The following is a 22,443-nucleotide window of genomic DNA, read 5'->3' as shown; positions in this document are numbered from 1 at the left end:
CATAGACTCCCCTCATACTGAATTGTAGTTGTTCTGTGTGATTGATAGGATACCGTGGAAATGACGTTGTGGGGCTTAAAAGGCATCCCAGTTTCAGCCTTAGCCTCTCTTGGATTGCTCACTTCGGGTCCCCCAGCCACCGTGTTGTGAGGACACTCAAGAAACAGCCAGTGGAGAAGGCCACCTGGGTTGCACCCAGCCTCTGGCCAGCAACGAGCACCACCTTGGAGGAGGGTCTGCCAGCTCCAGGTCAGCCTTCAGGGAACTGCAGCCTCAGGAGAGATCCTGAGCCAGAAATGCCCATCTGTGCCACTCCCGAATATCTGACACACAAACAGTAAGGATAATAAATGTTTATTGTGGTTTTGAGTTTGGGAGTAATTTTTATTACACAATGATAGGTAATCAATCCATTAATATTCCTCCAGTAGATGTATCATAGTTTTATTTAACTATTCCCCTCTGGTTGGACATAATAGGCTGTTACAAGCAACGCTATGGAATTCTCTTATATTTATGTAATTCTTATGTATCCTTATATTTATGTAATTCTTTAGGACATATTTCAGGAAACAGAATTGCTAGAAGTCCTATTTGAAATGATAATGAACACTGGCAAACGACATCCCCAAAAGTAACGATTCTATTACTCTACCCTTCCACCGATGTGTATTACACCCTTGCCAACAATGGATATTTTTAATCTTTGCCAATCTTACGTGACAAATGAGTGATCACTTGAAATGCTCTGTGTGAGGTGGAGACAGTTGTGTCAGGGGTTTATTGGCTGTTTGTGGTTCTTTTTCTAGGATTTGTCTTTTTGTGTTCTTTGACCAGTCATGGATTTGATGTTGATAGGAAGGGACAGATTACGGAGATCAGCCTTTAGTTCTATGCCCTGCAGATATTTCCTCATTCTCGAATGCCTCGTCAGGTGTCTCGCTACATAGCAATTTTCCATTTTTATGTTGTCGAATCTATCACCTTTCCTTTAGAGCTTCTGGGTTTTTCCGTCATGCTTAGGAAAACCGTTCCCATTGTAAGATTGTAAAATTTTAAAAATACTTTGTTCAAGTTTTTAAAAATATGGCATCTTTTTAATATGGGGCGAGATGGGGATCTGACATAATTTCTTTCTAGCTGGTTGGTCAGCTGCTTCAACATTATTTTTCTATTGCTTTGAATTACCTGTATCACACCCTAATCCCTGTATGTATATGGCCTATTTGTTAACTCACTACTATGTTTAAGTGACTTAAAAAAGGAGCTCTATACAACAGTTCTACGCATTTGTAATTACTGTTTCTTTTAGAAAGCTTTGATACTTGCGAGAACAAGTGCCCCTTTATTATACTTTTTTTTTTTTAATTTTATTTATTCATTTGAGAGAGAGAGACAAAGAGCACAAGCAGGAGGAGAGGCAGAGAGAGAGGGAGAAGCAGACTCCCCGCTGAGTAGGGAGCCCGACATGGGGCTCGATCCCAGGACCCTGAGATCATGACCTGAGCCAAAGGCAGACGCTTAACTATCTGAGCCACCCAGGCACCCCTATTATACTTCTTTTAAACACATCTTGGCAAGTTTTGCATATTTACTTGCCCAGATGAACTTTATAATCTTTTAACGGTTTTTTCTTTCTTTCTTTTTTTGCTTGTTCATTTTCTTTCTTCCAAATTTTTATTTAAATTCTAGTTAACATATAGTGTAATATTGGTTTCAGGAGTAGAATTAAGTGACTCATCACTTACATACAACACCCAGTGCTTATCATAAGTATCCTCCTTAATACCCATCACCTATTTAGCCCATCCCCCCAGCCACCTCCCCTCCAGCAACCCTCAGTTTGTTCTCTATAGTTAAGTCTGTTTTCTGGTTTGTCTCTCTCTCTCTCTCTCTGTTTTTTTCTATGCCCTATGTTCATCTGTTTTGTTTTTTAAATTCCACATAGAGTGAAATCTATGGTATTTGTCTTTCTCTGACTTATTTCACTTAGCATAATACCATCTAGCTCCATCCACGTTGTTGCAAATGGCAAGATTTCATTCTTTTTGATGGCTGAGTAATATTCTATTGTATGTATGTGTATATACACCACATCTTCTTTATCCACTCATCAGTCAATGGACATTTGGGCTCTTTCCATAGTTTGGCTATTGTTGATAATGCTGCTAAAAACATCAGGGTGCATGTACCTCTTTGAATCTGTATTTTTGTATTCTTTGGGTAAATACCTAGTAGTGCAGTTGCTGGATCACAGGGTAGTTCTATTTTTAACTTCTTGAGGAACGTGCATACCGTTTTCCAGAGTGGCTGCATCAGTTTGCATTCCCACCAACATGTAAGAGGGTTCCCCTTTTTCTGCATCCTCGCCAACACCTGTCGTTTCCTGTGTTGTTGATTTTAGCCATTCTGACAGTTGTGAGGTGAAATCTCATCGTGGTTTTGATTTGTATTTCCCTGATGATGAGTGATGTTGAGCATCTTTTCATGTGCCTGTTGGCCATCTGGATGTCTTCTTTGGGAAAATGTCTGTTCATGTCTTCTGCCCATTTCTTAACTGGATTATTTGTTTTTCTTTCTTTTTAAAAATTTTTTTTAAAGATTTTATTTACTTGTCAGAGAGAGAGAGAGAGAGCAAGCAAGCACAAGCAGGGGGAGCAAGAGACAGAGGGAGAAGCAGGCTCTCCGCCAAGGAGGGAGCCGGATGTGGGACTCGATCCTAGGACCCTGGGATCATGACCTGAGCCGAAGGCAGATGCTTAACCGACTGAGCCACCCAGGCATTCCTGGATTATTTGTTTTTTGGGTGTTGAGTTTGGTAAGTTCTTCATAGATTTTAGAAGTATCCAAATCAGATACTGGATGTACCCTTTATCAGATATGTCATTTGCAAATATTTCTCCCATTCTGTAGGCCTCCTTTTAGTTTTGTTGATTGTTTTCTTTGCTTTGCAGAAGCTTTTTATCTTGATGAAGCTCCAATAGTTCATTTTTGCTTTTGTTCCCCTTGCCTCTGGCTACATATCTAGTAAGAAGTTATTATGGCCAAGGTCAAAGAGGTTGCTGCCTGTGTTCTCCTCTAGGGTTTTGATGGTTTCCTGTGTCACATTTAGGTCTTTCATCCATTTTGAGTTTATTTTTGTGTATGGTGTAAGAAAGTGGTCTAGTTTCATTCTGCATGTTGCTCTCCAGTTTTCCCAGCACCATTTGTTGAAGAGACTTTTTTCCATTGGATATTCTTTCCCGCTTTGTCGAAGATTAGTTGACCATAGAGTTGTGGGTCCATTATTCTGTTCTATTGATCTATGTGTCTGTTTTTGTGCCAGTACCATACTGTCTTGATGACTACAGCTTTGCAGTATAGCTTGAAGTCCCGAATCATGATGCCTCCAGCTTTACTCTTCTTATTCAGGATTGTTTTGGCTATTCTGGGTCTTTTGTGGTTCCATACAAATTTTAGGATTGTTTGTTCTAGCTCTGTCAAAAATGCTGTTGGTATTTCGGTAGGGATTGCATTAAATGTGTAGATTGCTTTGGGTAGTATAGACATTTTAACAATGTCTCTTCTTCCAATCCATGAGCATGGAATGTTTTTCCATTTCTTTGTGTCCTCTTCAATTTCTTTCATAAGTGTTCTGTAGTTTTTAGAGTACAGATGTTTTACCTCTTTGGTTAGGTTTATTCCTAGGTATCTTATTGTTTTTGGTGCAATTGTAAAGGGGATCAGTCCCTTGGTTTCTTTTTCTGCTGCATCATTATTGGTTATTTACCAGTTTTCAACAAAGAATCCATGGAGGTTTTTACTAGCATTGTATAAAATGCATAGAAACGTTTGGGCGAAGTGAGATCTTTCTAATACTGGGTATTCTTTTGTAGGAACATGTATTCAGTTGAAGACAGTTTGGCCAGCCACCTATGTTTTTCTAACAGTGCTTTCATCCAATTCATATTTTTCCACAAGGGTTGACTTTTCAAGTGTCTTGATAAAAGAGCAGACTTTTTGCTCTCATACCTTTATCAGATAAAAATTGTATATACATACATATATTTAGCTAAAGTAAATACAAATGGAAATGCTAGTATGTTCTGTGTGCATTCCACTGGATTGTTTTATACATCCTTGTGTAAGACTCACACGAGAGACCGCAGAGACAGGCCATGCCTGCAGCGCTCCTCTGAGCCTGGCTTGGCGTGCTTCGTCTTTGGGAACCATTGCTGAGTCCAAGGGAACGTTTCCTCAGTGCTTACAGATCATTACAGAGTTGCACAGGAATTGACCTGACACTGGAGTCCTTCCCTCCTTTAAGACATTTGTCAATATAGGGGCGCCTGGGTAACTAGGTTGGTTAAGCCTCCAACTCTTGATTTTGCCTCAGGTTATGGGATCCAGCCCCAGGACAGGTGCCATGCCATGCTGGGCATGGAGCCTGCTTACGATTCTCTCTCTCCCTCTCCCTCTGCCTCTGCCTCCACCCCCCACCCCGCTTGTGCACACATAGGGCACTCTTTCTATTTCTAAAAAAAAAAAAATGAAGAAGATATTTGTCAGTATATGGCTCCTTCCCTGTGTGATTCTTTAGAAAGGCATTATGAAATATTGTTAGTATTGATTTGTTTCTTCCTTTGATCAACTTTGTACTAACTAGATTTGTAGTGGTTTAAACAGTGAAATTCAGGGGCGCCTGAATTCAGCTGGCTCAGTTGGTAGAGCATGTGACTCTTGATCTGGGGGTTGTGAGTTCAAGCTGCGTGTTGGGTGTGGAGGCTCCTTAAAATAAAAAATAAAATAAAATCGTGAAACTCATAGGCAGATCAGCATAGGTGCGCAATTATCCGACTCTTAAGGTTAATAGTACTTTAGCATTACCAGTTTTGTTTCATTTTCCTTCTTAATACTTGCTACTCATACCTCTCCTTGTCTCTTGTTCCCACCTATACCTTCTTTTTTCATTTCCATGGTTAGAATAACCATTGGACTTATATATTTTAAATGAGGACATGAGGGGCACCTGGGTGGCTCAGATGGTTAAGCGTCTGCCTTCGGCCCAGGTCATGATCCCAGGGTCCTGGGATCGAGCCCCACATCGGGCTCCTGGCTCAGTGGGGATCCTGCTTCTCCCTGTCCCTCTGCCTCTCTCCCTGCTCATGTTCTCTCTCCCTCTTTCTGTGTTTCTTTGTCTCAAATGAATAAATAAAATCTTTAAAAAAAAATGAGGACATGAATAGTCAAGTTATTCAATTAAAGCAGATGGTGATGCTTTATCATATGAGCTTTTTGCCAAATGTGATGATTCCTAGATGTTGGCTGTTCTAGTCCACAAACCAGTGGCCTTGGCTGGTCTTCGCAGTTTGTCCCTTTGGACTGCTCTAATGTCATTCCCTGCAACAGGCCTAACACAACAGGTGTCTAAACTCCTAGAAGTACACATTTCCTACCAACGGTTGCCAAAGCGTATTGTCTGGCTTGGGAGTTTTTTTCCGTAGGAAGAAGTAGGACTTTGAGCCAGAAATGTATATGTTTCTAACACTCTCAAACTAAGTTATTTTATCCTGCCTTAAATTATGGCTAATCTAGCACTGGGCTGGATTCGTCACTAAGTGTTCCTGTGCAACCCTCCTGAGTCCCCCATGAGCACTGGTAAGCCAGCCGGAAGGACTCCTTCTGTGTAAGAATTCACAGGTGTGGCCGCAGCTCTCCAGGCCTGCCAGGCAGGGCTCACGCGACCCCCAGCAGCTGGGTGGACCGTGTACTTGGTGAATTCAGTACTTTAGTGATCCCCACATGATGGGGAAGCAGATACAGCCCCCTCGGAGAGGTTTTTACTCAAAATCTTTTGATGACCTTTTGAATTTTCAGTCTGGATACCAGAAAACAGTTTGTAGGTATCTTACTCTCTCGACAATGATCATCAAGCAGGTCATTTATATAAAGGCCTGCCTTCTCCATGGTAATATCCCCCTGACAGGGAGGAAACTGGTCTTAGGGGTTGAAAAAAATCTTACTCTTTTTATGTATCAAGCACAGATCTACAGTATATCTAAGGTATTCAAGTTTCAGGGACTGGGGGGGCTGATTAGAGAAAAAAGATCCTTAGAGGGGTGACAATGAAAAAAAAAAAGTTTGAGACACTGATATGGGTTAAATTTCAGTGGCCAGAGCCCTGCCCACAACCTGGAGGTATGCTTTTCCCTTTCCTGGATTTTCTCTATACACAGAAGGGGGCCGGTGGGTGGGGGGCCGCTAGAAATGATGGCTGAGGATTCAGTATTAATCAGGATACGGGTTGGATTGCTGAAGCCACACCTCAAAAAACAGGCTTCAACAAGACATTTATTTCTGTCATGGAAGCAACGCAGCTCCACAGTGTCAGGGACCCCGGGTCTGTGGCAGGGCTCTGCTCTCCCCAGGATGTCACACTTGTTCCTGCAGTCAGCGCGGGCTCGTCACCATGGTCACAAAACAGACAGTAGGAAACAGAAGGGAAGGGGAGGGAGCTCAACCCAGTAGTTTCAGGTCACTTCTGCACACACCCCATTAGCCTTCATGTGGTCACATGGCCTCACCTAGCCGCTAGGGAGATGGGGAAGCCGGCTAGCCATGTGGGTCCATCTAGAAACCCTCCAGCCGTGGGAGAGAGCGGGTGTCGGGGAACATGTGGGAGCGTGTGTCACAGCCCACGTGGGAAGTACTTTCTGCCGCGGGGCGAGGTTGAACGTGCGCTGGTTCATGCACAGCATTAGTCTCGTCTCTGATGGTCACAAACTCCGGGAGCACCAGCAGTAGAGAATCCTTCTCGAAAGCTAGAGCGTGGGAATGGCTCACAACCATGAAGCAAAACCAAAGTAACTCATAGTTAACGTGTATTTTGAAGGGTCCCAACTCGACCCAAAGGATACCTGATTGTCGAATTGGCTTCTAAATGAGGATTCCCTAGCTGTTAGTCCCCCCGGCGGCCCCCGCTTTATGGAAACCCATAGATTTCTTTTTTTTTTAAACCAGAAATTTGATCTTATGGGGATAGGTTTTACCAGAAGAGCTCACTTGGGGGCATTAGGAACAGTCAGTTTGAATTACTTAAAAAATTACTTAAAAAAATTAGTAGATGTTTGTTAAGTATTTGAGTAAATCAGTTGAAAGGTGCTACAGGTCACTGCATAGGTAAGATTTCGTGTCTTCTTGGAATTTCAGACACAAACCCCGAGGGGTATCTAATAACAAGGTATGGGTGTAGCTAGAATGTCATTCTGCATTTCTACCTAAGACAAAATGAGTGTCATCGTTTTAAGGTTTTAATTGGAAATCATGCCGTTGTATCTCACTTCCATACATACCCTTTTGTTTTGTAAGGGGTAACTCATACCTGGAAATACGGCTCCTTATTCTGTTTATTCTTAAGAGCGAGTTAGACCAGCGGATAACGCTTAAACACAAATGCCATTTGGTTTCTTCTCTGCCCCTTCTGTCACTTTCCCACCAGATCACAACCCCCCTTGGTGGAACGAGCACTGCTGGGCCCTGGGCCCTGAGGACAGACCCCCAGGGGAAGAGGCTGCGCTTCAGAACTGGGACTGCCCTCGTGTCACAGTCCCGCAGCTGGAACCGCCCCGGGAGATGGGGGGACACTGACTTAGGTGTGAGGGCCTTGCACGGTCTGAGGCAGGACAGGTCTCCTCATCCCCAAGAACCTCCGTCCCCCCAGACGGTCCAGCGCATGCACTCGCTCCCATACAGTTATCGGCTGATGATGCGGAGCGCACACAGCCCTAAGTCCGATCCACTCTCCTTGGGCCGAAGGGTCGCCAACGCTGCCAGCTCTCCGGCTCATTGAGGGAAGGGGTCGGTCTCCGGTCCTTAATGGCACTTGATAGGTGTGAGAAAAAGATTATATGAACTTAAGGCGACGGCCACAGAGTGATGTTCTAACACTTTCTCTTGGACTGTTACCTTTTTATTTTCATAATAAAAATTATGATTTTTATAATTTTGAGTATCCTGCCTCAAAACACAAGCCAGCAGGGTTCCTAGGTTCCTTTCCAAGGTTGTAACAAGAATCTTTGCTACTGTGATTTCTAAGGGCAAGCTTCATCTCCAACCCCCCTCACAGTTAATGCGCCCACCGAAGCTCCTAGATGGCCAGGCCCTGTCTTCGTGCGGTTATTAATCTTCACAACCGCCCTGCGAGGCTTTAGTAGTACCCTCTGTTCTACTGATGAAGAAGCGGGGGCTCAAGAAAGCTAGAATGCCCTCCTCAAGGTCACATGGCTTCGAACACAGTTGTGTCCAGAACTGTGTCAGCACTTGACTGTTTTAGACACAGTCTCATTTGAGCTAGGTAACTCTGTGAGGTAGGCTTACGTTTCAGAAAGCCGAAGAAATAGCTGAACTTCTAAGAGATTAAAAAGGGTAAAGCTGGGCGCCTGGGTGGCTCAGTCGTTAAGCGTCTGCCTTCGGCTCAGGTCATGATCCCAGGGTCCTGGGATCAAGCCCCACATCGGGCTCCCTGCTCAGTGGGGAGTCTGCTTCTCCCTCTCCCACTCCCCCTGCTTGTGTTCCCTCTCTTGCTGTCTCTCTCTGTTAGATAAATGAATACAATCTTTAAAAAAAGATTGTATTTATTTATTTCTCCCTCTGCCTGCCGCTCCCCCTGCTCGTGCTCTCTTGCTCTTTCAAATAAATAAATACAATCTTTAAAAAAAAAGTTATTAGAAAGGGTAAAGCCAGGCTGTGTTCCAACCTGGCAGAGGCGGGAGCACTCCTTCCGCGGGCAGCTCTGGTGGGCTGTTGCCCAGACCTTCCTCCCCTGGTTTCAGATGGGAACGCGGGCACCGCTTTCCCATGAGGAAGAGTCACACTTTTTTTTCCCCCTGCTATTATGAAGTTTAGTTTTAAACATTGTCAGGCAGCTTGCTGGGGCGGCTTCATCAGCATCCACGCACCAGGCACAAGGAGGCTCCAGCTGGGCACAGGTTCTGAAGAGCCTTATTTCAGTTTTTTTTTTTTTGACCTATATGGTGATACTCTGCATGGACTCCAATATCAGCATTCTAGAAAGACACCACCTCACCAACTGTGTTCTGCTTCACACCGGAGAAGGGCTGGAACAATGAAGGTAACCTTGAAAACACTGGTTTATTTATTTAATTATTCCGGCAGGACTATTTTTTTGTACAACGTGAGCTGTAGAAGATCAGAAATAAATACAGCTTAAGATTTGAACCACGTCCTGCTGTACTTTTTCTCAAGCCTGAAATAGAATTTTCTAACACCTTTTGTGGTTGGAAATACTGAATTTAAATAGGACTGCAGATATAAACAAAAAGAGCAAGATGTGGATTGATGTGCCTATTTCAGTAAAAATGCAGCCACATTATTTCTGAAATACAGATACAAAAATTGACAAAATGACAAGTGGAAAATACAAAAATCTGGAAATGTGCACTGTAGTGATAATAGACCTTTAAATAACACTATTAGGTACTAATAAAAGACCTGAAAAACGAATAACTTATGTTGTTGAGCGTCTCTTCAGGTCACGATTTTTAAGATTAATAATTAAAAACCCCATTTCATTATTATTGATACCAGTGGCAATGACATGGGTAAGTATTCATTTTTCTTTTTAACAAAAGATAAAGCTGAGAAATCAGAAAGATGAAATAACTAAGTAAGTCTGAGCTCATGGTCAAGATTCACTTTCTTCTGATTTGTGTTAAGTCAAATTCCCATCTACCTCTAACATGCAATGTCCTTTCCAAACAAAGGACCCAGGTACCTCAGTATTACTGTGGAAATCCCTGACTTACATTCAGTTTTGCAAACTGTTACTCAATGGTGCCTTCACTATCTGGATTAGGTGACAATCGATGTAAATGTCATTGAGTTAGGAAGCCAAAAGACAGCAACATTTGATAATTTAGTTAGGTAATGGTAAGAATTTATATTAGATGCCTAAAATTAAACTCTTTAATTTTAACAAAGGAAGATCTACTATCATCTACTTTTGTAAGGCAAACAAGTGGAAGTGATTACCCATTAATGGAAAAAATACTCAGTAGACAAGAAAACCAAGTATGTCATCATCTTACAAACACTTATGGTTCAAATAGGAAAATGCAGCACCACAAAATGAGGTCTAGTCAAACTGGGTCTTGCTGCACAGGTAGGAACCTGGAAATGGGTCAAGCACCTTACTTACAGTCATTTGGATTTTGAGCTATAAACCCAAACACACTACCTACGTAAGCCCGTCATATGGCACCCATTACAAACTTTTCTAAGAACTTACAAGGGCTGAAAATGTTCGTTTTACATCTTTGCCAGCGGATGTGGAAGACATCTAGGAAGGAAAGTACTGTGACTTTTTCTTCCCTCGGCCAGTTTGGTCAACAGATCTACACTGAAGCCAATTACAACCTCCGTGAATGTGGCTTTAGACTCAGACAAGCTATTATCCACCACAAAGAGGTGCATCAAAGACTCTCTTCTGTGTACCCTGGATTATTCCCTCAGCGGTCCCCAGGGTGAGGGGCGTGGCTTCCACAGTGACCCGGTTACCAGGTTACCAGGCACAGCGGTCGGGGGTGCGGGTAGAACAGCCACACCAGCTGAAGCGCCCGGGGCACCCAAAGGGTGAAGCAGGCAGGGGACCGGCGACACTGTCGGGCCGTCGGGAGGAAAACAAGACAGGACTTTTTAGTGCAGCATTATTTTCTTACTTAATGGTGCACTGTTATTTTAAAAACCAATTGTGTGTGGCTTTAAATAGCAGAGATGATGAAATAGGTTAAGTCATAAATTATGGATAAGGGCTGTGGAAGAACAGGAAGACTTTATAAAAATTACAGAGGGAGAAGTAATACGATTTAGCTAGAAAACAGTGCTATAAAAAGCTTTTTCTAGAAAAAGCTTTTTTTTTTTTTTTTTCTTTCTGGTAGCTTTAAAGCACGGGTCATACCATTGTTCCAGATCAGAGGTCAGCCAACTTTTTCTCTGGAACTATTTACTATCTGACAAAGAGTACCTAATTCGGCCTTCGTGGGCCATACGGTCTCTGTCTCAACTCCTCGACGCCGCTGTTGTACCTTGAAAATAGCCATGTGCCACACGGAAACCCACGGGTATGGCTTTACTCCATTTACAAAAACAAGTGGCAGGCCAGGGCTGCAGTTTGGTCTTCTAGACCAGCACTGTCCCACAGGAAAATTACATCAGCCACATGTGTAATTTACAATCTTCTGGTAGCTACACTAGAAAAATAAAATCAGGTAAAATTATTTTAATAGTCTATTTTATTTAACCCCAAATATTTCAACATGTAACGTAAAAACTATTAATAATACACTTTACCTTTTCTTGTAGTAAGTTCTCAAAACTGTTGTGTACTGTACGCTCAGAGCGCACTAGTCAGGTTTCAGGTGCTCGACAGCCGCACGTGGCTTGTGGCTGCCAAGTTGCAGCATTATGTTTTAGAACTTCCATGCTGGGATTTCTACAACCAGTCTGGTGTAGTGACGAAGTATTGCCATTTGCTTCTTCAAAGATAGGGGACGGAATTATGTTGCCTCGAGGGAGACAGGCGAAGGGATTACAGCTACTGGGAAGAGGTATGGGGCCTCAGACACTCTAAGCTGAGGTGGCCCAGGATGCTGGGGCACAAATGGGTAATTAGAGCTATGATACAGTCAGATGATGTTAGCTTCACGTGTCAATGCAACAAACAAATCTAATTCAAAAAAAAAATATCTGATATAGACCACAAAATGATCAAGGTGTGCACACATCACTCTAATTTTTGGCCTTCAATAAAGAATGCTAATTGTCCTTAACACAGCTGGTCTTCGGCACTGTCCCTGTATCAGAACTGAAAGTGTCTAAAAATGCGATTGGGAAGATAAAATGGAGAACCGTGTAGCAAGGGGAAAAAAAGCTTCGAAAGTAGACTGAATTTTTAAAATGATTAAAATGAACTAAGTGCTCTTCCATTTTTGTGTAACAGGGTTTAATGCTAGTTGGCGATAATTTAACAAGTTACCAAACGGTAATCTTTTTTTTTTTTTTTAAGATTTTATTTATTTGACAGGGGGCAGGGGGGAGAGCGCACAAGCAAGGGGAGCAGCAGAGGGAGAGGGAGAAGCAGGCTTCCCGCCAAGCAGGGAGCCCGATGTGGGACTCGATCCCAGGACCCTGGGATCACCTGAGCTGAAGGCAGGCACTTAACCAACTGCGCCACCCAGGCGCCCCCCAAAGGGTAATCTTAAGCCATAATCGTAAATTCAACCCTTGGGAAGTTCATCAGTATTTGAACCTAACTTTCCAAGTGACCAAATCAACATTTCTAAGATAAAACCGGATAGAACCTTTGGTAATAAAACATAGAGGCAAGTGTTTTTAACAAAAAATTTATTACCAAAATACAATATTAAAGTCAATACATGACAAACTCCTGTAAAGCAAAATAAATTATTCTAACATTGTACAGTATTTCCAAAGGTAGTTAAAGAAGCACTATAGACCTTGCTTCACTGTTTGTTGAACAGATAAACTGTCCTACCATGAACACAATCCTAGAGTTTTAGGCTTTTAAGGCATGCAGCTCGATGTGCAGGATAATTTTACAAAATGCAAATCATCCTATTTTAATAAGATACAGTGTCAGAATTAACTGTAGTCTTTACATGTCAGTGTTCCAGAAATTTTTAGACTTTGGCTATAGAAGCAATGCCATAGTGTTACACAATACTCATTTTTTAAAAAAATACATGTATTCATGTCCATGAATATCAAACTCAAATTTCTATTAAATATATTTTATAGAATATTACTTAGAGCACCTTGCTGTACAATAAAAAAAGATTAAATAAGTGTCTATGAAAACTAAAAATATAATAAGTCTCAATAGAGAAGCCTGCTTGTCTTTGTCAAGCCAAGTACATTGTGGGAAGATACAATGTAAACATGGGTGCCCACCATCTGCTTTGTGAGAAAAGACAAAGAAAATAAAGAAGCCACCAAGAGCTACCTCGAATAGGATGAGAGATCTAGAACAAAGGCTTCGTTCTGTCAGTATCCGTACACCCCGCAGGCCGGACACAGAACTAAAATCTATAGGCAGGGCACTGGGAGAACACTGGGGCTGCCCACCGTCTTCCGGGTTATTAGAGGAGGAGAGAAAACGTTGGCCCCCTGGAAAGTATTACTTATAATGATCAGAATGCATCGTCTTGCCCCCTCCCCACCTTTGCCTCACATCCAGTATGTTTCTTTTAAAAACTATTTTTACTATCAAATCTTAGAACTGTGTAAAGTGTTCAGAGTGGGAAACAAATACTATGAGCTTTATTATGGCAAAAGATCTACTACAAGTAAAATGTTATTCCTACAAAGATAATTCCTACTGATTAGTGTAATACCTATCTCTTCTACAATTAAAATTGCATACTTAGCCTTCATTATTACTTTTAGAAGTGTTCAATTGTTCTTGGTAGAGACAGCGTTCACTTAAGGCTTGCCACAAAATGGTAACAGGAAGGTACAGAACACCCATGGTACATGGTTCCTCCTACAGCCCCGGGGAAAGCGTTTGAGGATATTCTAGGCTAGGATCAGATGAACGTTTAAAGGTTTTGAACCTCTGGGTTAATTTTTTCTCCATGAGTTAGGTAAATTTTAAATCCATGATTCCAAATGGGAAATTTATGTAACAATCAATGGAAGTGGTTTAGGGAACTGAATGTAATTTAAAAAATTAACTATTGATGTTTTTGGGATTTTTTGGGTTATTAATATTTTCCAACTGATTACATGAAATTAAAACCAAGGAAACTTTATAAAACAAAATCCTGCTACTAAGGTTGTTAATTTTTAGAATGAGTGATAAAAATGGAACCATTTAAAATATTTAAATTTGAAACGAAATATAATTGTGTTTTAATTCTGAAAACAGGAGAAAATATATATCCACATGAATTTGGGTGATATAATTTAGTGTATATATATAAATTCATTTTATCTTTTTTAAAAACCACCTATCAGAGTGGTATTAACTCCCATAAATAAATTAAAGCTACCTAAATCAAACAGCCGCCAAGTTACAATCAATTGTTTGTTTAAATATCATCAACATGAGATTTAAAAAAAAAACTTAATGTTTCAAGATGGCCTGGCCCCACTTAAGTAGTTCCTGATGCGACCTTAAAAATACTAATTCATTCAATTCGTACCTGGACTTTGGGAAGGGAATTCTATCCTAAAATATGTCTACAAAGTATTCCACTCAAAAAATTCTGTTTTCAATGTCTTCTAAGTTTATCAGAGTCACAGCCTCAGCACTAGAAGATGTTAGAAATCAAGTTCAGAAAGAGCACCATGAAGATGGTGCACTGCATGGTGCACCGGCCTTTTGACTTGTATGCAGAATTTACTTTGACAAAACAATGCAAAAATAAATGATCAGTACAACAAAAGCCAAAACAAAAACAAAAACACCCCTCTTCTCTTCGCTTTGAAACACATTATAATACAAACTGTGTAATTAATGAAAAGATTACATGTATGCGATGGCGAGTTTTAGTGCGAAAGCACTGGTAGTTGGTCTTCCATATGTCCTATTGCACACTGACAAAATGGAATAACCTAGATAGGAGAAACCCTGTGGACTTGCCAAATGCTGTTTGTTATTAAAAGTTTTATAAACAACCTGAATTTTTACTATAGGTTAGCCACATTTGATTATACCTCTTATGCTAAGTATAACTAGATTAATAAACTCCCGGAAATAAAATCTCCACAGCAGTACTCATTCTAAGGGGCTTTTGAATTTCGCCCCTCTTCCCCCAAATGATTTTTATTTAAGAGTTCCAAGTACTTCCAAGGTCTGATGATCAAATGCAAATTTTCATACTTTGTTGCTTGAATAGACCTTCGCAATACCACGCTTGGTCTAGTTTGGGAGAGAGGACTATAAAGCATGTGTAGCTATGGAGAAAATTGCAGTGTTCTGTCAAACACTTTGAAAAGAGCCTTTGGGAATGTGCTGTGCTAAACGAGTCCCCATTTTCACGAACCTTCCGATTTGGTTTGAGGCAGGTGGGAATTCACCTATTTTCTCCTTTGCTCACAAGAAATTCACTGTAAATTTAAGACAATAATGTACTTCTTAAATGCCTATTTATACTCTGGATTTGGATTCAGAGGTCTCTTTCTTTTTTAATAAGTAATGTATTTTAAAAAAAAAAGTACTGTATCTTAGACTGAGTATATGATTAAATCCTATCGATTTGGGGAAAGACTTATAGGTAGATCATTTCAAAGCCCTCTGGTATCTTATCCTTGTTGACTCTGTTGGTGATAGTGAAAACCCCTCAGACAGCAGCCCCCCACCCCTCACAAGAGGCCCGTCCCTCTAGAGTTGGCATGTCCAAGCTCAGAATGAAGAAGAAAACTAAGCTCTGTTTAAGACTGTGACACTTTTACAACAAGAAGTTTTAGAATAGTTCCAGAAAAGCTCTTTCTTAATTCTTTTGCTTGCATTTCTACACTATGATAAGCTTTGAATAATAAATACACTCAACACTAAGAAGAGGTAACAGGGTTAACACAGGGTTACATCTTTGCTTCCTCCTCAACCCACTTGCCCTCACTCAGAATATTTAAATATCATTACCGTGTATCCACTTGCAATTTTTTTATTACACTGCAAATTTGGTTCCAAAGTCACATGCGTCTCTTCCTCAAAAAAAAAACCACCAAAAACCAAAACCCAAACACCACACCAACTATTTCTCCTGTGTCTAGTAAGTTACTTGATAGCGCAAAGGTGAAACCGTGGTTTAAAGGATTTCTCTTCTACCGTGTTCCTCTTCAAGTAGTTATTCAATCTAATTTGTGTTCAAAGTGGTGTTGTGGTCCTTATTGAGGATGATGTTTACGATCTCACCCTCATGCTCTTTCATATGATCCAAGAGATTTTCTTTGCTGGTAGATTCGAAGCCACAAATACAACAACAGAAGAGTAAAACACAATACTCCATGCCAGGAGGCGCCAGACTGGAGTTTTTTTCTAAACTATATGAGGTATTACTTGTAGGGCTCAGTTTCTCATTGTCGTTGGAACCTGCAACTTCACCAGGAGCCTGGGAAATCAGCTCTGAGGATGATACCAAATTTCCCGAACTTCCAGTGACAGGATCGGCTCTTTCCTCACTGCTGTTTAAGAGCATCTTTGCAGGGGATCTCCCCAGAACCCTTAAAAACAAAACAAAACACACCAAATCCTCAGTTGGTTATAACGTAAGACTAGGAGGTTTAACCCTCACTTTAGTTTACATACAAAAAGGGAAGGGGTAAGGATCAGGTACCTGCCACTCTGTGAAATGGCATCATTGATAGCCTTGTTTACTTGTTCGTAGTTGTAATTTTGGTCACTTGCATGCTTCCACATGTGAGACTTCAAAGAAGGAGGATGGCTGCACACGTACCCACACAGAGAGCATCTGAAAGACACAGGTGAGAGTCAGAGCGATCCCGTAACCTCATTTGAAGAATTACAGTGATTCTGTAACGACTATGAAATTCCTTCTCCGGAAGCCTTATGAGACATCCTATTTCACTAAATCTAAGATGTTACTCATTGTAAAGAGACGTACTGATTTCGGAGGCTGAAGTGTCCTAGAAGAGGTATCCTAGAATCAATAAAATTAAGTATTTTCTGTTATAAAAAATTTATTAGCATCATGACAAACATCCCAGATTACCTGGGCTATTACAGTATTTGGAAAGATTTCTAATATAGTAACATACAAAATCTTTGCTCTAAATTATTTAACCACACACAGGAAGAAAAATATACAAAATACATACTCTATACCACTCATTTTTTAAAAAATTTTTTAAGAGAGAGAGAGACGGCGAGAGAGGGAACAGAAGCAGGGGGAGTGGGAGAGGGAAAGGGAGAAGCAGGCGCCCCTATACCACTCATTTTTTAAGAAAGCAGAAAGGAGGGTGCTGGGGCGGCTCAGTCGGCTAAGCATTTGCCTTTCGGCTCAGGTCATGATCCCAGGGTCCTGGGATTGAGCCCTGCATCGGGCTCCCTGCTTAGTGGGGAGTCTGCTTCTCCCTCTCCTTCGACCCCTCCCCCCTGCTTGTGCTCTCTCGCACTCTCTCAAATAAATAAAATCTTAAAAAAAAAGAAAGCAAAAAGGAATTAAATAATTTTAACATGAACTATTTATTTACAGATCCACAGAAAATGGTAGTAGTCCTGAGAATAAATTAACAATTTAGATTTCATAAATAAAACTTAATAATCTTCAAAAAGTTTCTATTTAAAATAACATTTGTTTCACATAATTGGTTACATTTGGTAAAATCTGAACTGAATGAAGTATTTAAAAAAAAAGTGAAAAAAAAAGAGTATACATTTTTTGAATAGATTCTTTTAGCACTTTTAGGTTTATCTCCTTTCCCCTGCATCCAGTTCTCCCTCTTAGTGATATCTTGCATCAGTGTGGAGTATCTGTTACAAATGGTGAACCAAAATGGATACATCATTATTAACAGCTGACTGTTCACCGTTGGTGTTCCACAGTTCTGTGTGTTCTGACAATGCATAATGTCATGTATCTATCATGACAAATCATAAAGGATAATTTCCCTGCGTGAAATACCCTCTGTGCTCTATGTATTCACCCCTCACCGCCCCCAATCCCTGGCAATCCCTGATTCTTTTACTGACTCCACAGTTTCGCCTTTTGCAGAATGTCACAGTTGGAATCACAGAGTATGTAGCCTTCTGGACTGGTTTTGTTCATTTAGCCATATGCATTTAAAGCTCCTTCACGTCTTTTCCTGGCCTGATAGCTCTTTTCTTATCACCAAATAATATTCCATCGCCTGGACGTACCACAATTTGTTTACCCATTCACCTGCTGAAGGATATCTTGGCTGCTTCTACATTTTGGCTATCATGAATAAAGTTGCTGTAAACATATAGGTGCAGTTTTTTGGATGGATATGAATTTTCATCTTTTGGGTAAATACCTAGGAATACAATTGCTGGAGTGTATGGTAAAATTGTTTATTTTTTTAATTTTTCTTTTTTTAAGATTTTATTTTTAATTAATCTCTATAGCCAACGTGGGGCTCGAACTCCCAACCCCGAGACCAAGAGTCGCATGCTCTATCGAATGAGCCAGCCAGGTGCCCTGCAAATGTACTTTGTAAAAGAAAATTTTGTTAAATACTTAAGTAGAAGTCTAACAAATCAGGTAACTTATCTGAACTCTTCACAGCAATAAGAGACATGGTCACTGATAATGAAGCACAAAGAAAATAAAAATGCATAAATAAATATGACAATTAAACAGGCAAGGTCTAAACTCTCCCTCTAATCCACCTTCAACTTTATGATGGATACAGCAGTATTAGCTTTTTATTACATGTCCTGAGGCATCAGGTCCAAGGCCAGTGAAGGGCCTTTTACTTCAAGAAATACCAGGCCAGTTAAAGGCAATAAATGTGCAATTTTTGGAAGAACTTCCATAAATTCAAACATAAAAAAGATGTACAATTTTCATTAATAAGCAGAAAAATGCATCATGCCCATAAGCCTGACAGAGATGAATAAGTTTGATAATGCCATTTTTGTATAGATGTGAAGAAATGGAAATGTATAAATTGCATGTATTTAAGTACAAGCACTCTGAAGAGTAATTCTGTTAAGACTGAAGAGGCACACATCTGTGACCTTATATTCTAGTTCTAGGGTGCTACCCTAAAGATATTCTTGTGCGTGTTCACAAGGGCACATGTACAAAAATCATGTAGCCATGACCAGTTAAGATTTTATTTATTTATTTGACAGAGAGAGACAGCGAGAGAGGGAACACAAGTAGGGGGAGTGGGAGAGGGAGAAGCAGGCTTCCCGCAGAGCAGAGAGCCCGATGCGGGGCTCAATCCCAGGACCCTGGGATCATGACCTGAGCCGAAGGCAGACGCTTAACGACTGAGCCACCCAGGCGCCCCTAGCCATGACCAGTTTAAAAAAAAAAAAAAAAAGGGGAGGCAACTCACAACCACTGTTTTCCCACAGAAATATGGAAATAAAATGGTTTATTTTCATATAAAGGAACACTATACTGTGCCTAAAATGAAAGAACTAGATGTATACTTATCACATGAACCAATGATCAGTGAAAAGAAAAAGTAACAAAAATATTTGTTTGGTATATCATTTAAATAAATTGTGAAAATACCAAAGCCAGTGTATATTAATACATTCAAATATGTACACACACACACAGAGTAAAGTCTTGAAAAAATGCTAGGAAATGATACATATTAGTATCAGGACAATGGGAAGGAAGGGGAGAAGAAGTTTTACGTGTCCCTGTTTTATTTCTTCAAAATGTGGTAAGATGTTTGAAAGGTTTTATTATTTAAGATACTTTAAAACTGTTATACCATTCTCTTTAAGACTTTATAGACTACATAATAATTTTATTACTGGTCACACACAGAAAACCTTAAATCATTTTATTTTGCCTATTTATATCTGAGATGCAGTACTTTTTTTTTTTTTTTCCTAAGTAGGCTCTACACCCAGTGTGGAGCCCAACGAGGGGCTTGAACTCACGACCCTGAGATCAAGACCTGAGCTAAAATCAAGTCGGACACTTAACCGACTGAGCCACCCAGGTACCCCATGAGATGCAGTACTTTTTTGACACATCTCAATAAATCTGTTTCAGTAATATCTAGAAAAGGGCTGGCAGTTGGTGATCACTCCCATCTCCTTGCCATTAAGCTCAGTGTCCATATCTGACTATACTTGTTCGTTACACTGCGGGGTGAGTGTGCTCTGGGTACCGTCCCCGGTTCAAGTGTTTCTGGACTGGTCCCTTGAAAGGAGAGACTGCCCTGCACCACTGTGGCCTCGCACCCAGGTCTACACTGAGCAAGTGGGAGTGAAACAGCCAAGGCCAAGAGATGCCCACTCGTTCCCACCCAGTACTTTCACCAAGCACAATGCCTTTATGCAGGGCTAACACTTCCATGGTAATTTATAATATACACCTTTATATTTATCTTAGAAAAGGGGGATATATACACAAACTCTTGACTCTTCAGATTACTTGTCTCCCTATATTAAAACTCCTGCCCTGAAACCTCACCGGAAAATTCTGTACCCAGATGAACCACAGAATGCTGCACATCAAAGGGTCCTCTGAATGGAAAGTCAGTCTCATGCGATGAGAATTTCATACTTCGAGAAAAATGGGTCAAAAAATAAATGTCAGAAATTGCAAATTTCTCCCATGGAGCATCTCCAATGTAACTCAAACCTTTTAAAAATAAGAGTGGTGAATTATTCAGTTAAATAATTGATTTTTTTTTTTAAAAGCAAACTAACTTTAGAATAGTTTTAGAGTTTTACAAAAAAGTTGAGTTCTTCCTATTGTTAACATCTTTTATTGCTAAGGTGTATCTATCATAAATAAGGAGCCAAAGTTGATACATTATTATTAACTAAAAGTTCATACTTTATTCAGATTTCCTTAGTTTTCTCCTTTTTCTATTCCAGGATCCTATCCAGGATACCACGTTACATTTAGTCATCATATATCCTTTGGATCTTCTAGACTTTAACAGTTCCTCAGACTGACTTTGTTTTTAACGACCTTGACAGACTTTAAGAATACTGGTCAGGTATTTTGTAGAATGTCCCTCAATTTGGGTATGTCTGATGTCTTTCTCATGTTTAGACTAGGGTAATGGGCTCCTGGGGGGAGGAAGACCAAGGGGTATAGTGCCATTCTCATCACATAATACTGTCACAACATGAACTGTTGATGCTGACCTTGAGGCCAAGCTTCTCCACAGGAAAGTTATGCTTTCTTATCCCCTTTCCACACTGCACACTTCGGAAGAAAGTCACAACGTGCAGCCCATACTTCACTTAAGGAGTGGGAATTATAGTCCACCTCCTGACAGCAGAGTATCTATATAAATCATCGGGAATTTTGCACAGGAGCTTTCTCTATTCTCATCCATTTATTTATTCAGTCATTAATGTCAGTATGGACTGCTGGATATTTTATACTCCGGGATATAATTCAATACTGCACTATTTATTCTATTGCTGAAATCACTGAGGGCTCCTCCAAATGGCTCCCATGTTCTGTTGATATACTCCCATTGTTTTGTTTGTTGAGCACTTCCCTTACTTTCTGGCACTACAAGATGCTCCAGGCTTACTTATCTACCCATATAGATCAATCATTTCTCTAAGCCATTTCTCTTGTTCTTTTTATTGGTATTAGAAACCAAGATTTGGGTGCTGAATGAACTGCTCTCTTTCCTTTTTTTTTTTAAAAGACTTATTTATTTGAGAGAGAGAGTGAGAGAGCTTGTAGGGTGGGGGTGGGGGGCTGAGGGAGAGGGAGAATCCAAGCAGACTCCCCGCTGAGCGTGGAGAGCCCAATGTGGGGCTCGATGATCTCATGACCCTGAGCTCATGACCTGAGCTGAAATCAAGAGTCGGATGCTTAACTGACTGAGCCACTTAGGCGCCCCTGAACTGCTTTATTTCTATAAATAACTTATTTCCTGATTTCAAAAATTCACTGTAGGAAATTAGAAATAAAAATATACAAAGAAAACAAAAATCACTTATAGCTTAACCACTAGATGTAACCAATATTATCATTTTGATGTGTGCTTACCAATCTTAAAATACCATATATTTATAAAATTGGGATCATGTAGGTTAACTATTCTGTTAGTTACTTTAGATACTTTACCTATAAAGATACTTTACCTATAAAAGAGTGAAGGTAAGAATTATATCTGACTTCTCAAAAACCAGGCAAATGAGAATGGAGTGAAATATTTCAAGTATTGAGGGGAAAAAACAACCAACCTAGAATTCTGTAGCCAGCAAACCAGCAAGAGATAGTCTTGCAAGAAATGTTAAAAAAAGTTCCTCAGAAAGAAGGAAAATGATATAGGCCAGAAACCTGGATGTACATACAGAAAGAAAGAGCATCAGAGAAGGCATAGGAAATTTAAAAAACCTTCCACTTTTCTTATTCTTAATTGATCTAATAACAATTTGTTCAAAATAATAGCATACGCTTATGTATATGTGTGTACACACACACACACACCCTTATGTATAAATGAAATTAATGACAGAAATGATACAAGGGACGGGAGAGAAGAATTAGGATTATTTTATTATAAGGTACTTGTACTACCCATGAAGTTGGTATAATGTTATCTATGTGGATCTGGATTAGTTATAAATGTATATTCCAAAGTCTAGGGAAACCACTACTAAAAAGTAAAAAAAGAAGTGTAACTGATATGCTAAGAAAGGAAAGACAATGAAATCATACCACATCTTCAATCAAAAACACAAACGGCAGAAAAAGAGCAAAAGAAAAA

General features: G+C 40.2%; 1 protein-coding gene across 3 annotated transcripts in view; it reads right to left on the bottom strand.

Moving 5' to 3' along the window:
* Positions 1 to 12,382: 12,382 nt before the first annotated feature.
* Positions 12,383 to 22,443, bottom strand: part of ZNF507 (zinc finger protein 507) — a 41,350-nt gene continuing 31,289 nt past the window's right edge. For all 3 annotated transcript variants that reach the window (XM_036068993.2, XM_078063153.1, XM_078063152.1), the window contains 2 exons: positions 16,356 to 16,490; positions 12,383 to 16,242 (listed from right to left, as the gene is read on the bottom strand). In XM_036068993.2, the coding sequence (XP_035924886.1) occupies positions 15,876 to 16,242; positions 16,356 to 16,490 (502 nt within the window). In that variant the 3' untranslated portion in view covers positions 12,383 to 15,875. The remainder of the gene's footprint in view (positions 16,243 to 16,355; positions 16,491 to 22,443) is intronic.

The sequence above is a fragment of the Halichoerus grypus genome, chromosome 15 (assembly GCF_964656455.1).
Source record: "Halichoerus grypus chromosome 15, mHalGry1.hap1.1, whole genome shotgun sequence".
NCBI classification, from domain to species: Eukaryota; Metazoa; Chordata; class Mammalia; order Carnivora; family Phocidae; genus Halichoerus; species Halichoerus grypus.
Note: the sequence above shows the minus strand (reverse complement) of the source record. Positions and strands in the feature narration are given on the sequence as shown.